Below are 13,429 nucleotides of genomic sequence, written 5' to 3'. Positions count from 1 at the left end.
ATGGTGTGTCTTTTTTAAAGGAACATGTTTGCTGGGTTCTGATATACAGGGAAGTTCAGGGAAAGGAAAAATAGAACTGTTGAAGGTGGTCACGACATTCAAAGGCTGCCAGTTTAAATTAGTTCATTTTGATCCCACTACACCTAACACGTTCATGTTGAATTGATGGGGTGAACATTTATTCCTGCTGGTCCTCAAATTAACAAGTGAGCTTCTTACATGTGCATCCTGTTCTTCCAATGGTTTCAGGGAATAAGGTTGTTTTCAGAGCACATAGTTGAGCTTCTTCCCCCTAAATAAACTATCAGAAAATACTCATGACGACAGCCAGGCTACACAGTTGACATAGACTATGTCAGTCCCTCCACTGTCTCCCCGGATCTTGCTTGCTTATAAATGGGCGTTGGAATTCCATTTTAAAGCAATGAGGAACCATTCTGGGTCATGATGGTAGAGCTGTTTTGTGACCTCTGAGAGCCCAACTCCTATACCCAGGCCATTGAAAGCAGAGAATTCCAGAGCTACAAGTGGCTCCAAAAAAGATGATCAGAAAAGACCCAGAAAACACAGGAATCAGGCCTATGACTGGGAGAAGGCAGAGGGAGACTCAGCTCAGTCACTGGAGGCTGGAGAGGGGAGTGGTTACTCACAGGGCAGGCTCGGCAGAGGTACAGGAGAGGCCGGGAAAAGATACGAGTCTAAAACAAGTGGGCTTGGGTCATGCTTGGCTTTCCTACTTCCTGGCTGAGTAACTTTGGACAATGTATTCAGTTTCTTCTCTGGGCTCTAGTATTAATACTTTGAAAGAGAATAATATCATAGGTCTTTGTGCTTCATTCCAAAATCCATAAAGCTCTGAAAACCAAGTTTTTTCATAACTTATTTGGCAGCACAACATGACACGAGACTCTTCTTAGTATTTATTTATCCACTTAATACAACTAATTTTTCCTAAGTTTTGGAGCAGACATTTAATTTAACGGCAGGGCGCGGCCCTAGAACCTGCCAGTTGTGTTAAATCGCGGCATCTGCCTGCATTACTTTTCTAAAGCATAGTATACACACTTCATGGCTCTTCTAAAATCAGGGAAAAAAAGCCTGAATCCAGAAATATATCAAGGGTTCTGTGAGTTTGTGTTAGATTTTAGAGAACTCTTGGGAGAAATGAGAAATGAGAAAAACATGAGTGAAATAACTAGTGTGGTACACAGCTTTAAGGTCTGGTCAAGTCGTGGCTACTGTGTTTAGACTGGTGTCCAGAGAATGTTCAGGAAATGCAGCAGTGGACAACAGCCATCTGTTGGACATTCCACATTAAGTTTAGCTAGCTAGTGGCCAGCTGGGCCCCGCATGCTGCCCAGTGGGTGCCTGCCAGGCAGGAGAGGGAGGCACTGTGTGCTGCTGACATCCCCCTCCCACCAGGCCTGTGCTAGAACCCTCCTTCAGATGCTGATAGAGGGTTTTCTACTGTGGAGCAATGAAACGTGTCCTCCTCTGGCTCTCGTTTAGCACGAAACAAGCCATCACACTCCACTGCATGAATATTGTGCTTGATATTCACAAACACTATGCATTTTTCTTTCGAGGACTTTCCTTTGTGATATTTAAAGATAATAAGGAAGGGAGGGGGAAAAAAAGACCCAGTTAATAATCTTCAGATTATTACCATGCAGAACTTCATCCAAACTGAACTCAGTGCCTGCCTCACAAGCACAAGGCCCTGGGCTCAAATCCTCAGCACCGCAAAAAAAAAAAAAAAAGACCTCAAAAGTCAATGCTCCCTGTAAATTTCATTTTGATAAGATCTACAGTGATTGCATCTTTCCAAACTATAAGAAGACATGAGCAGACATTCCAGTGAGGGGACTCAACAGCCACATCTTCTCTTACCGTTCTCCGTAATGTACCATCCCACTGGGCAAAATTATCTGACTTGGTAGATCAATTTAACATCTGGTATGAAAACAAACTATTTCAAAAACCAAAACTAATCATCCCCTGAGTTTCTCTGGTACGCTGACAGCTTGGAAGTGAAACCAGGATATCTAATAATAGACATAGGCACTGAGAGCTGTCTGTTTTTGCCCCTAATATGAAGAGACATTAGAAACATGTCTGACATGACGTTAACTGTAACATCAATACAAATGTCTGGAGACCCCTCTTCCCCCAATTCTTTCCTCAAGGGCGTTTTACAGCAGTGTGTGGGTCTCCCCTTTAAATAGGGCTCCTGCAGATGTCAAGTTGCTCTCTTTATTCTCCACTTCAAAGCACCATCAGCAGAGGGCGCACATGCGCAAACTCTCAACAAACGGAGTTTGTCAAGATGGTGGCATGACTTCAGAAGAAATGGGAAATGGAAGAGCTTGATCCAACCCTATGTAACGCACTCATTAAAGCAGGAAGACTTTTAGTCCATCACTTCATGGATGAAGACAGGACGGCTCCGAGATGTGTGAGTCAATTAGCCCTTGGAAAGCCCTCACTGGCTTTCCACTGACCACAGAATGAAGTTTCAAGTCTAAAACCTTTAAAGTGACTGACGAGCTCTTTGTTACCTGGCTCCAAATCAGTTTTGGTTTTGATTGAATCTATTCCTTTAGCCTAACTTGGCCTTATTTAAATACTTCAAGTGTGCCAAGTTCTCGATTCCTTTTGAACCCTTCTAGGAGCAACCTCTCCCAGCCCGTTCAGCCAGACTTCTTTGCCTCCTATTCTCAGCTTAGATGGTTATTTCCCCAAGAAAAGAAGACTTTCCCTATCCTCCAAATGCGGTGGTCTTTCTGTTCTGTGCTCCTACAGGTCCCCATGCTTCCCTGACACAAAGCTGCTGTGTGGTTCTCATGTCCCTTACTGAACTCAAAGTTCCCTCACAGCAGGGACTGTACACCTTGTTCACTTCTTTATGAACAAATGTCACTCCAATTCTATTTCAGTGCCTCTCCTTCCTTTAAAAATCAAGTAAGAGCCAACAAGGTAGTCTTTCCAGATAATGAGTCTTTGAAAATGCTGTATTCTTTTCAAAACAGAACTCCTATAATTCTCCATCTTTTAAAGGCAAGAATCAAAACAAAAAAAGTGAAAAGCAAATCGTTTTGACACTAGGGAATAGCGTTTATGTCTAGATAATTTACCAATGGGAAGGGTTAGAACATCTCTTCTTCTTTATCACATCTTGATACTAGGTTTTAGGATTCCAGCTTATTTCTACCAGAAGTTAGAAAATTATATTTTTCATCACTTAATATTGAATCATCAATCTGAGTCACACAACAAACCAGCTGAGTCACTTCTTCTGGCAGGAAGTGTGAAGCAATGCGGTAGGGACTTAGGAATATCTCATCCACAAAACCAAAGTTAGAGCCAGCAGTCCTGACCCTGGCCATGAATTGTTCAGATTGACTGCTCAGACTCATGTGTCAGCTTCCTCCTTGATCACAAACTTGGAGGTTGGTTGGCAAGCAGTACTGCAAAGGTTTCCAAGCACGCCATTTCTGGGAAGACGTGGTATCTTCTTTAAATGTTCTAGAGATAAACATGAAGGAACAAGCACATACGTCATGATGGTGGCTGTGCTCAATGTGACAAGCAGACTTCCACAGATGAGTTACTATCTTCCTGAAGGGACCAAAATCAATCCTGTGGGGATGGGATACGGGAAAGGAGGTCAGCATTAGCACAGAGGGAAGCTCTGGGGAAAGTAGCCCTGGGTTGCTGGATGCCAGGTGCCACCATTAGGCCCTGACTTGTTTTAGGGCAAACTCAATCCTGGTGGGGAAGCCCGACAGACAAACAGCAGGTAGGAGAACTAAGAGAAATGTCTACATCAGGCAATTGTTTACATGCTAGAAGTAATTTGGGGGGCAATATGGTGAGTGTTCAATTAAGAAATGGAGCAGAAAGTTTGTGCTCCACCCCCTCCAATTCATATGCTGAAACCTAATTACCAATAAGATGGGGACCTTTGGAGGTGAGGAGACCATGCGGGCTGAGCCTTCATGAATACACAAGTTCTCTTACAGAAGAGGTCACAGAGAGCTGGTTTTTTCCCTTGCAGCATGCAAGGACACTAAGAAAAGGTGCCATCTATGAACCAGGAAATGGGTCCTTACCCAACATCAAATCTGCTGGCACCTTGATGTTGGACTCCCCAGCCTCTAGGAACTGTGAGAAATGAATTTCTGCTGTTTATAAGCTACTCAGTCCATGGTATTTTATTGCAGCAGCCTGAATAGACAAATACAATGTTGGGCATATGTACCTCAGAGAAGGTTCTCCAGTGAAATAACGCAAAAGGAGGCAGAGCCAGCTCTAACTGGTAGGTGGAGGGGAACCATGGTACCTGCCTTCCAGGTGAGCAGGAGTCCAGGTGCTCAAAGAATTTTCCTTCATCAGTGAGCCTGCAGGCTCCTTTAGTATCATTTAACTCAGGTAGTTGACTCTCCAGCTGGGGCTGTAACCAAGTGGTACAAAGACTTCTCCAGGACAGGAGGCTCAACTGCCATCTCTGCACCAAGCCAGCTTATAATAAAAAATTTAAGTAAACCTGACCACTAAGAATCTTTGCAAAAGGATAAGTTGTCAGTGTTAAGCCCTGGACAAAAATCCTCTCTGAAAGTTTTCCTTGCTTCAAGCACTTTGCTGGCTCTGTGGTCATGACCTGAAGGAAGTCCCTTGTGCTCCTCCTCCTCCTTCTCTTCCCTAACACGGTGCTTGCAGTGCGAGTGGGAGAAGCTACGATGGTCTAGTGGGATGTGCCCAACACAGGTGGTGGGGGCAGCAATGACCCAGGATGGGGTGCTAGAGTCCAGGGGGCAAAGAGGTGCTGGCAAAGGGGTGAGCAGTAGCCACCCAGAAAGTGATGTTGGTACCCAAGTTTAAAGAGGAAAATAGGAGACTGGTTACATACTGGGGGTGGGAGATTAACCAAGTAATGAACATATAGAGGATATTTGGAAACAGCATTTTGCTATTAAGGAGGTTATAAATATGGAAAGGAAGAAAACATGAATGAACCTTGTACTAGAATAGAATTAAAAGATCTCAGGGTGAACTTATGGTTTCACAGAAAGATAGGTAGATAAAGACAGATGATAGATAGATAGATAGATAGATAGATAGATAGATAGATAGACAGATAGATAGATAGATCGATAGATCTTTAATTCTGTCCATTGAGCAGTGGCAATCCACTGAGCAACTGGGTACCCAGATCTTGGTTTCTAAGTACCATTCTCTGCTAAAAGGAACAAGTGATCTTTAAATATGACTGATTTCAGGGTTGTAAAATTAAAAGATGAAACTAGAGCATCCTGTGATGCTAAAAAGTGAGGCTCAAAGAATAATAAAGACATCTCAAAAGGACACTGAGGTTTGCCTGAAAGGACTCCTGTGAGATCTTTCTGAACAAACTGAGGATAAAAACAATTCAAAAAAACAAAAACAAAAACAAAAACAAAAAATAAAAAACAAAAAACAGATGAGCTGGGCATGATGGTACACTCTTATAATCCCAGCAACTCAGGAGGCTGAGGCAGGAGGATTGCAAATTCAAAGCCAGTCTCAGCAACTTTGTGAGTCCCTAATCCACTTAGTGAGATCCTGTCTCAAAATAAAAAAATAAAAAGGGCTGGGGATGTGGCTCAGTGGTAGAATGCCTGAGTTCAATCCCTAGTACCAAAATAAGAAATAGATGATAAATTATTTAATTATTGAATGTAATGGTTTTCCATGAGACTATATTGACATAAATAAGTAATAGATTTAATGTTTGATAGAAGTGGGAAAAAGATCATATAGTTTCAAAGAATCTCCCCACAAAGGAAATGGAAAATATAACTGTATTGTGTAGAAGCCTTACAGATTCTCCCTCACTCAAGAGATCAAAAAGGATATTAAATGATCAGAGCTAAAACCTGTCCCTATCATGGGACAAACTACCAAGTACTACCTATTTGGAGACAGTGAAGATGCAGCACCAAATACATGGTGTTCCACCAAAGATGTACAACCTGAATGTCATCATAGGAAAGGCCCAAACTGAGGGGCATTTTACAAAATCGGGGGTGATGGGGCATCATGCTGGCAATTTACTTTCATATGGCTCAAAATAAAAACACGTTTGTACTTTACTTGGAAATTTTTCTTTAGGTCTGAGATGGTTTCAGAATTTAAAAAGTAATAAGAGTGACCTTGTGTCACTACAGATTTAATGGAAGCCAAGCATCAAGATGACTTAAGATCTGGATGGGACAATCACCCTTTAAAGCAATGCTTCTTAAGATATCTCTGGCAAAGGATCATGTCCCTTCCCCACCAGTCCTTATATGAAATCCCACACTTGGATTTCAGGATGGTAACAAATTGCTGCAAGAGTTTTCACATGCTCTACTTATCTCAGCATGGACTGGTGACACACCGGTCATGGAGTAACAACGGAGCAGCTCTTCTCTAAGATAAATAGCATGGGTCCCCAAGTGTCATCAAATTCCCATGGGAAATAAAAAAAAAAAAAAAAAAAAAAAAAAAAAAGACTGGTCACAGTGTCATCCATAACACAATTACCCTAAATTAACATTAAACATCCACACCAGTTATTTGAGATAGGGACTGCAGGAGGCAATGCTTACCCAACTCAACCCCTCGAAACAGGCCCCATGACAAAAACATGAGACCACTCCCGATTCCAAAGTATGGTCGTGCATTGTGCATGGTTGGGGGCGGCATGAGCACGTTCTGAGAAAGACGCTGTGAAGCCATCTCATCCCTGTGTGAACACCATAGAGGGCCTGGACCTGAGAAACGGCTACAACATCACCAGGTGATAGAAACTCATGGAACCAACAAGGCACACAGTTTGCTGTTGACCAAAATGTCATCGTGCTGTTTACACCGGTCACTGGTTTGTGGTGATGTAAGGGAAGTCAAACCCAATCACATAGAAGATGGACAGAGATCCTTCATGGGTCAATCTGCAACACTGGGTCACGGGTATGACTGCTAGGAAGGGACCCAGCACTCCACCGGGGTTAGTAGGACACATCCCCCCAAATCTAATAGGTTTAATTTCATTCCTGTCACTGACGGTCAAGCTACTGACCTAACACAAGTCCACACGTGGGCCTACCCTGACGGGTCCTGTGTCATACACGACCTGACCACTGTCAAGAGGCAGCCCCTCCAGTGAAAAAGAACAATTTTGTGGAATAAACCAAGGTCAAGGTGGAACAATAAGCAAGGAGCTACCGCTCTGCTGGGAAGTGGGAAACACCATGGGGCTCCACGTGCTTCCAGAGGACACTCTGACCCTCCTGGTGCCGAAAGCCTCATGCCAGTCCCCCCTGCCACACGCGCAGCAGAGGCTCTACACAGAAACACACAAGCTGGAAACAGATTCCTGCTGCGTCCACATGTAGGATGCAGCCTCCACTTACCTGGGGCGGTTTTGTAGCAGGAGGTTCTGGAAGGCAGCGATGGGGCGTTCTTGGCCCGGGGGCTGGGTGCGCTCTGCAAGACTTGTCTCTGCCGCTTCAGCTCCTCTTCCCTTTCCTGGGCAGCTCTGATCTCTTCTTCAATCATGGACAAAGTCCGCTGCTTCCTGGACCTCAACTTGAAAGGCCCAACCATCACGTCGGATTCTTGAGTGGCCAGGAGGGAGGCTGTACTTCTCAACTCGGCAGCCTCCGAGTACTTGCTGAAATAGCCCCCCTCGGGCCTGGTCTCCTCCATGTTGACCGGGCCACTGGGCTGCACAGTCGGTGGTAGCTGGGAGGGCCCCCTTTCCCTGAGAGCCCTGTCCTCCGCAGGCAGAATCTTTGGTATTACATCCCTTTTCTCTTGAACAGGAGAGGACACTTGGGGTGGCTCAAACATGCTCTGGGGCTTCTCTGGGCCAGGAGCCCTGATTTCAGCTTCCTCAAGGGTTGGGTCAGGTCTCCTCTGTTCTGCTCCGTGCTTGCTGGCTTGGGGAGCAGCCTTATCCACCTGCTCAGCTATGGCTTGCTGAATGGCATTCTGCACCAGGAGACCAGCCTGATATTCCAAGGACTCATCCACAGACGGGGAGTCCCCCAGGGTGGAAGAAGGGGAATAGAAACCATGATCGCTAAATGACTTGGAGACGCCTTCTCGGCCCTCGGAGGGATTGTCTGTCTGTGGAGTCTGAGGCAGAGAGAAATCGGCCAGGGAGTTCTCCTGGAGGGCGTTGGTTGTCTCGTTGGAGGCCCCACTGTCGCTGATGTTGTCCATGCTGAAGTCGTTGGACAAGGTCTCCAGGACTGTGGTGTCCTGGGACCTCACTGACAGCTCGTCCAAACCTGAGTCGAGCTCCTCTTGGGTCAAAGAGACATTGACCGATCTTGAGAACTGATCCAAAATGCCATGGTCATCATCCTTGACCACGGTGAGGACGGCCCGGGCGCTTGTAAACTCCCCGTCCTCGGCCCACAGTTTAGATAAGGGGCCTCGTTTGGAGGGCTCGCTGTAGGGCCCTTCCCTTCCCTGAGGGGCGGTGCTGCCAGGGCCTCCTCCTGCCGACTGGCTCTCCAGCACACAGGGGGCTTTCTGCCCCTTGGCTGCCGACACGCCACTGTCCTCTGTAGCTACCCCGACAGAAGCCGGTCTCAGGATGGTCGGGGGTTTGTCGGAGTTGATGGACCCCAGAGGCCTGTAGAAAGGCTTGATGGAGAACAGCCGGGGTGTACTCTGGCCCCTGGCCACCGTCTGCCTGGAATTCTCCATCAGCTGGAACTGTTTGCGAGCGGCAGAGAAGTCAATCTGCTCTGTGACAATGTCCTCCTTTGCATTCTCAGTCCCGCCTGGACGATCATGAGAGGAAGTGGGGGCTGTGCAGAGCTGTGGGGGGGGCTGCTGCTGCTGCTGTTGCAACAGCTGCTGCAGCTGCTGCTGCTCCTGCTGGGCCCTCCTCTCCTTGCGCTCCTTGTACTTTTTGTGCGACTCCAGATGTTCCTCGTCCAGCTGCTCCTCGATGGTCTTCTCCTGGGGGGGATTCCACCACTTGGCCGCGATGCCGGGATTCTTCTTCACCGCCTGACTCCGGATGAGCTCTCTCCTCTCCTTTTCCAGCTCCAGCATCTCTTCCGAGGGCCTCACCTTCCTGACACAGTACTGCTCCTTCTCCCGCTCGTCCTCCTCGAAGAGCCTGGAGGGCTTCTTGTCTTCGTGGAAGGCGCGCAGCTCAAACTTGGCCTCCTTCTTCAGGGTGGTGAGTGTGAACTCCCCGTCTCGGGAGGAACAGCGGGAGCTGGTGGAGGAGCTGGGGCTCACAGGTGCCTGCAGGCTGTCCCCTAGCAGATCCCGGGGCTGGTCGGGGGCGTGGCCATTTGCTCTTTCCCCTTCTGCCATGGTGTCAGAGGGGCTCCTGCTGAGCTCAATGTGAGGGGGCACTGGCCTGCCCGCGGCTCCCTCCGTGGGTTCCAGGTGGGTGGCTGTGTGGGCTGGTGGGCTGAGGCTGCCCACCAGGATGGCTGCACCAGGCTCTGGGGAGGACGTCCCGTTGTACGTCCCATCCACTGCAGAATCACAGCAGTTGGCCTCTAGCACCTCGTCTAGATATCGGATCTCTCTGGCCACATCATTATCCAGTGACTCATGGTGATCAGAGAGGAGGCCATTGTGAGGGGAGGAATAGAATGGGGAGGGGTGGTCCATGGAATGGGGGGTAGAGGTGATTCCAGGAACACTCTTACATTCTGTAACAGACACCTCAATTTCCATGTTTTGGTGATCTGGGGCAAGAGATCTAGGAGCAGGCTCCAGGAGATTGGCACGACAGCTGTCTCTCTCGATCTTTAGCTGAATATCATCTTCAGGAAGCTGGGGGGACTTCTAGGATAAAAAGAGAAAAAAAAAAGTCAGGGTTAAATATAGCTTCTCTTAGGGATATGAATGCTGAGTCCTACATTCATCACCAACAGGAAGGAAAAATGAAACAAGAGTGGCAAGTTCTCTTAAGTGGTGCTCTCCCTCCTAGTAATTCTTCAGATATTAACTGTGTTCCGGTAACGGGTGCCTGTCCCGCTCAGATTTATAGAGTCCATCTTGTTTGCTGGGTGTTTAATGGGTGCCAGCTCCATTTTTAAATTTTATCTTCTAATGTGGAAGAGGTTACATAATTGGTATACCACAGTTTTCCAAAATAGTTCACAGCAAACTACTATAGGCTTTGTGATAGGAATATTTACATGTCCCTGATTATAAAAAGAAGGTCTTTTTGCATGAATAAGTCTTCTTAAGTCTGCCAGATGCAATGCAATTATTCTGGAGACAAGAAACTTTTTGGAAAATCTTTCCATAATAAAATACTAGAAAACAGTAGATCCCTTCAATGGCCCTTCTCGGCTGCAGGGTCCCACTGACATGGCCACAACTGAGCGTGTGCATTATAAACACCACAACCAAAGCCACTGACTACGTAGCCCTGTTCTCCAGGGCTGCATCAAACAATACACCCTAGTGGAGTGTTGCTTGGAAAGCTGGTCACCCTGGTGCCTTCCCTCTAGTTTCTAAGATGCTTTATATGTGATATCTCCATTTTGTGGTTAAATAAGAAAACCATGTCTTCTTAATGTTTTTGAATGCATCATTGTTCTCCATCTACAGCTCATGCAATTTGGTTATTTGGCATTATTAGTAAGAGTAATTTTTCAAATTCGGGGTGATTTTTTTTTTCCACACCAAAGGACTCTGGTTTATCTCAGAGAATTCAAGCAATAAATTATGAACTTGATTTGAGTTCCCCTCAAGGATTTCCTTAACGCCTTGCTCAGCTCTGGTTCCTAGGGTGTGCTCAAGATTATAGCATGCCTGGTATTACAGACATGGTACAATGCAAAATCGTCAAATGGTCTAACTTTCATCTATTTAAGTTTTCAACAATTTTAAAGGCTTAGACTGTAATAGTAAAACACCAACTTATGATGATTCTCAGGGGATTAGTTACAAAATTCTTCCAAGGAAAGTGGATAATTAAGGCTTTATTTCATGGGGTCTTGGAGCTTGGGCATTTATCCTATGCCCAGTGTTGCAAAACTCTCATGATCATCCAGGAACTGGGGACTTCTTTACTTACCACAATCTCCTTAAATCAGTCAAGTAGCATATTTTTTCCTCTAGTAAGAGGCAACAATAATGGCTATTCCTTCTTTGTCAATATGTTTTGATCTTTGATGTTCTTCCAGACTTGGTTTGGTCTTTATTTGTTTGTTATAACCATTATAACTAGCAGTTCTTTTATCTTTAGAATGAACTAAAGAGATGTCAAAGAAGGTTTTACTGCCCCTTCAAAACCACTGAGCTAGCTGGTCACAGTGGTTCATGCCTGTAATCCCAGAGACCCAGGAGGCTGAGGTAGGATCACAAATTTGAGTCCAGCCTCTACAACTTAGGGAGACTCTGCCTCCAAATAAAAAATAAAAAGGAACAGGGATGTAGCTCATTAATAGAGCACCCCTGGATGCAATCTGTAGTACTGGGGAAAAGGTTTTTTTAAATAAATAAAACCACTGAGCTAAACTGTGTTTTGGTAAGGAAATTGTCAGTAACTTCTCATAAGTCACTAAGAATTACAGAAAATCTTAATGCCTGAAACATATTGGGTGACATTTAATTTCAAGTAAATTCAGCCAAAAAAAGCCAGCTTCATATAGTTATTACTGGAACAAACAGACCAACAAAGAGAGGCACGGGTCAGATTGCCATGGTACCCCTAATTCCAGCTAATTCATGGGAAAGCAATTTTCCTTCTATCCCTTTCAGCTTTGTGGGGTGGGGTTAGGAAACAGCAGGAAGCTACTGGGACTGAAATGTGGTTGAAACATCACTGCTCTACTGACACATAAAACACTTTAGAATAGTTGAGGAAGAGAAGGAGGACAATGTGATATTAAAGAAAGCTAAAAGGCAAATAATTAATTCTACAGTTCATTTATTCATGAATCCATTCGCTCAACATGCAGGAGGCTTATTCTGCAGGGCCACAATAGAATTAGTAGCAACAATAAACTTCAGGAGACGAATACTTAAGAAAAACTGGATTTCCCAAGCTTCCCAAGAAGCACACCCCTGACTTAGAGTCAGACAAAGTGAAGAACTTGCCTCTCTGCATTTCCTTGCTGATGATCAGAGATAGCAGTGTCGGGACCCACCTCCTGACATCAGCCCTGCCCCTTTGCCCCAAAGCCCTCACCGTTCAAGTGCTCCAACATGGATGAGCAGATACATGTCAGCTTGCTCTTTTTAGAATTCAAAGTTTATAGCGACTCTTTCAATGCATTCTTTTTGAACTAGAAACAATTGTCCCCATATATATTTTTTTTAATCTGAGAAGAGTATTTGGTGGTACATTTTTTCAGTGTCAAAAATATTGTCTTTATCTAATCAGCTATAATAAGTATATGAAATTCCCAAGATGGAAGTGCATAATATTCTGATTTGATTATTATACAATGTATATGTGTGTTGAATTACCATAATACACCCCAGAAAGACGTACAAATATTATGTCTCACGATGACAATACCAACAACAAAATGATAAGTAGTTCTACCTTCTGTGATGTGTCAAACGAAAGTTTTAAAAATACAAATACGTTGCTGCTAGTTAAAAATCTAAGACTGGTGTCCCATTACAACTTGAGATGATTCTTTTCCAATACATTTTTTTTCCCCTTTTATCTAGACACTGGAAGGTATAAACAGGAAAGGGGTTTCCCTTCCTCTGAGATAACTGGGGTCCAGTCCTGTATTTCCCATAAATTCAGAAAATTCTTCCTGACACTCAATACCAACAACTTCTGGGAGTCACTGGCTCTGGCCCCTAATCAGGAGAGTACTTAACAAGACAGTCAGCGCTGCTGTGCTGTTTCAGTCATGTATCAGAGGTCCTGAGTTCTTGTGAAGTTAGGCAACAATTCGAACCAGAGCAAATTCTTGAATTCTCCTCTCGGCAGGAAGAATTTACCTTCACGCATGATGACCTGAAGTGATCAAAGTCACCAGTAACTACACCAGGTAAATGGAAATGGACTGGAAATCCCACGTGTCTGGATTGGGCAGAAATATGGACCTGGCATCATTAAATGATGTCCTGTTTAAACCAGCCAATGCTTATTGCTCCCTTTGAAGATAAGAAGGCCCAGAATTTTCCCCATGCTTCAGATAAAGTGAACCCGATTCCAGAAGCAGATAAAATTAAATTGAAATTAAATTTAATTGACTGGAAAGTCCTTTCTGATATAAACTGCCCCAATGCAAAAAAAGAGGAAGATGTGAAAGAACCACCAAATTGGGTTTTCTAAGGTCAAAGACAAACTAGGGTGCTGCTAAAACAAGGGTGCCTAGAGGGCTGTGGGAGATCCTCTGCCTGCCACGGCCACCCCTCCAGGTGGAGCCCTAATACCATGGTACAGAAC

The 13,429-nt window shown here is 45.0% G+C and overlaps 1 protein-coding gene across 8 annotated transcripts in view; it reads right to left on the bottom strand.

Annotated features, from left to right (window-relative positions):
• Positions 1–13,429, bottom strand: part of PALM2AKAP2 (PALM2 and AKAP2 fusion) — a 339,279-nt gene that overhangs the window by 20,943 nt on the left and 304,907 nt on the right. For 4 of the 8 annotated variants that reach the window (XM_079112566.1, XM_079112563.1, XM_079112564.1 and 1 more), the window contains 2 exons: positions 12,979–13,083; positions 7,434–9,846 (listed from right to left, as the gene is read on the bottom strand). In XM_079112566.1, coding sequence (XP_078968692.1) covers positions 7,434–9,846; positions 12,979–13,083 — 2,518 coding nt within the window. The remainder of the gene's footprint in view (positions 1–7,433; positions 9,847–12,978; positions 13,084–13,429) is intronic. The other 4 variants (XM_079112565.1, XM_079112568.1, XM_079112570.1 and 1 more) reach the window with 1 other exon arrangement.

Source organism: Sciurus vulgaris (assembly GCF_902686455.1).
Source record: "Sciurus vulgaris genome assembly, chromosome: 15".
In the NCBI taxonomy this organism is placed as follows: domain Eukaryota; kingdom Metazoa; phylum Chordata; class Mammalia; order Rodentia; family Sciuridae; genus Sciurus; species Sciurus vulgaris.
Note: the sequence above shows the minus strand (reverse complement) of the source record. Positions and strands in the feature narration are given on the sequence as shown.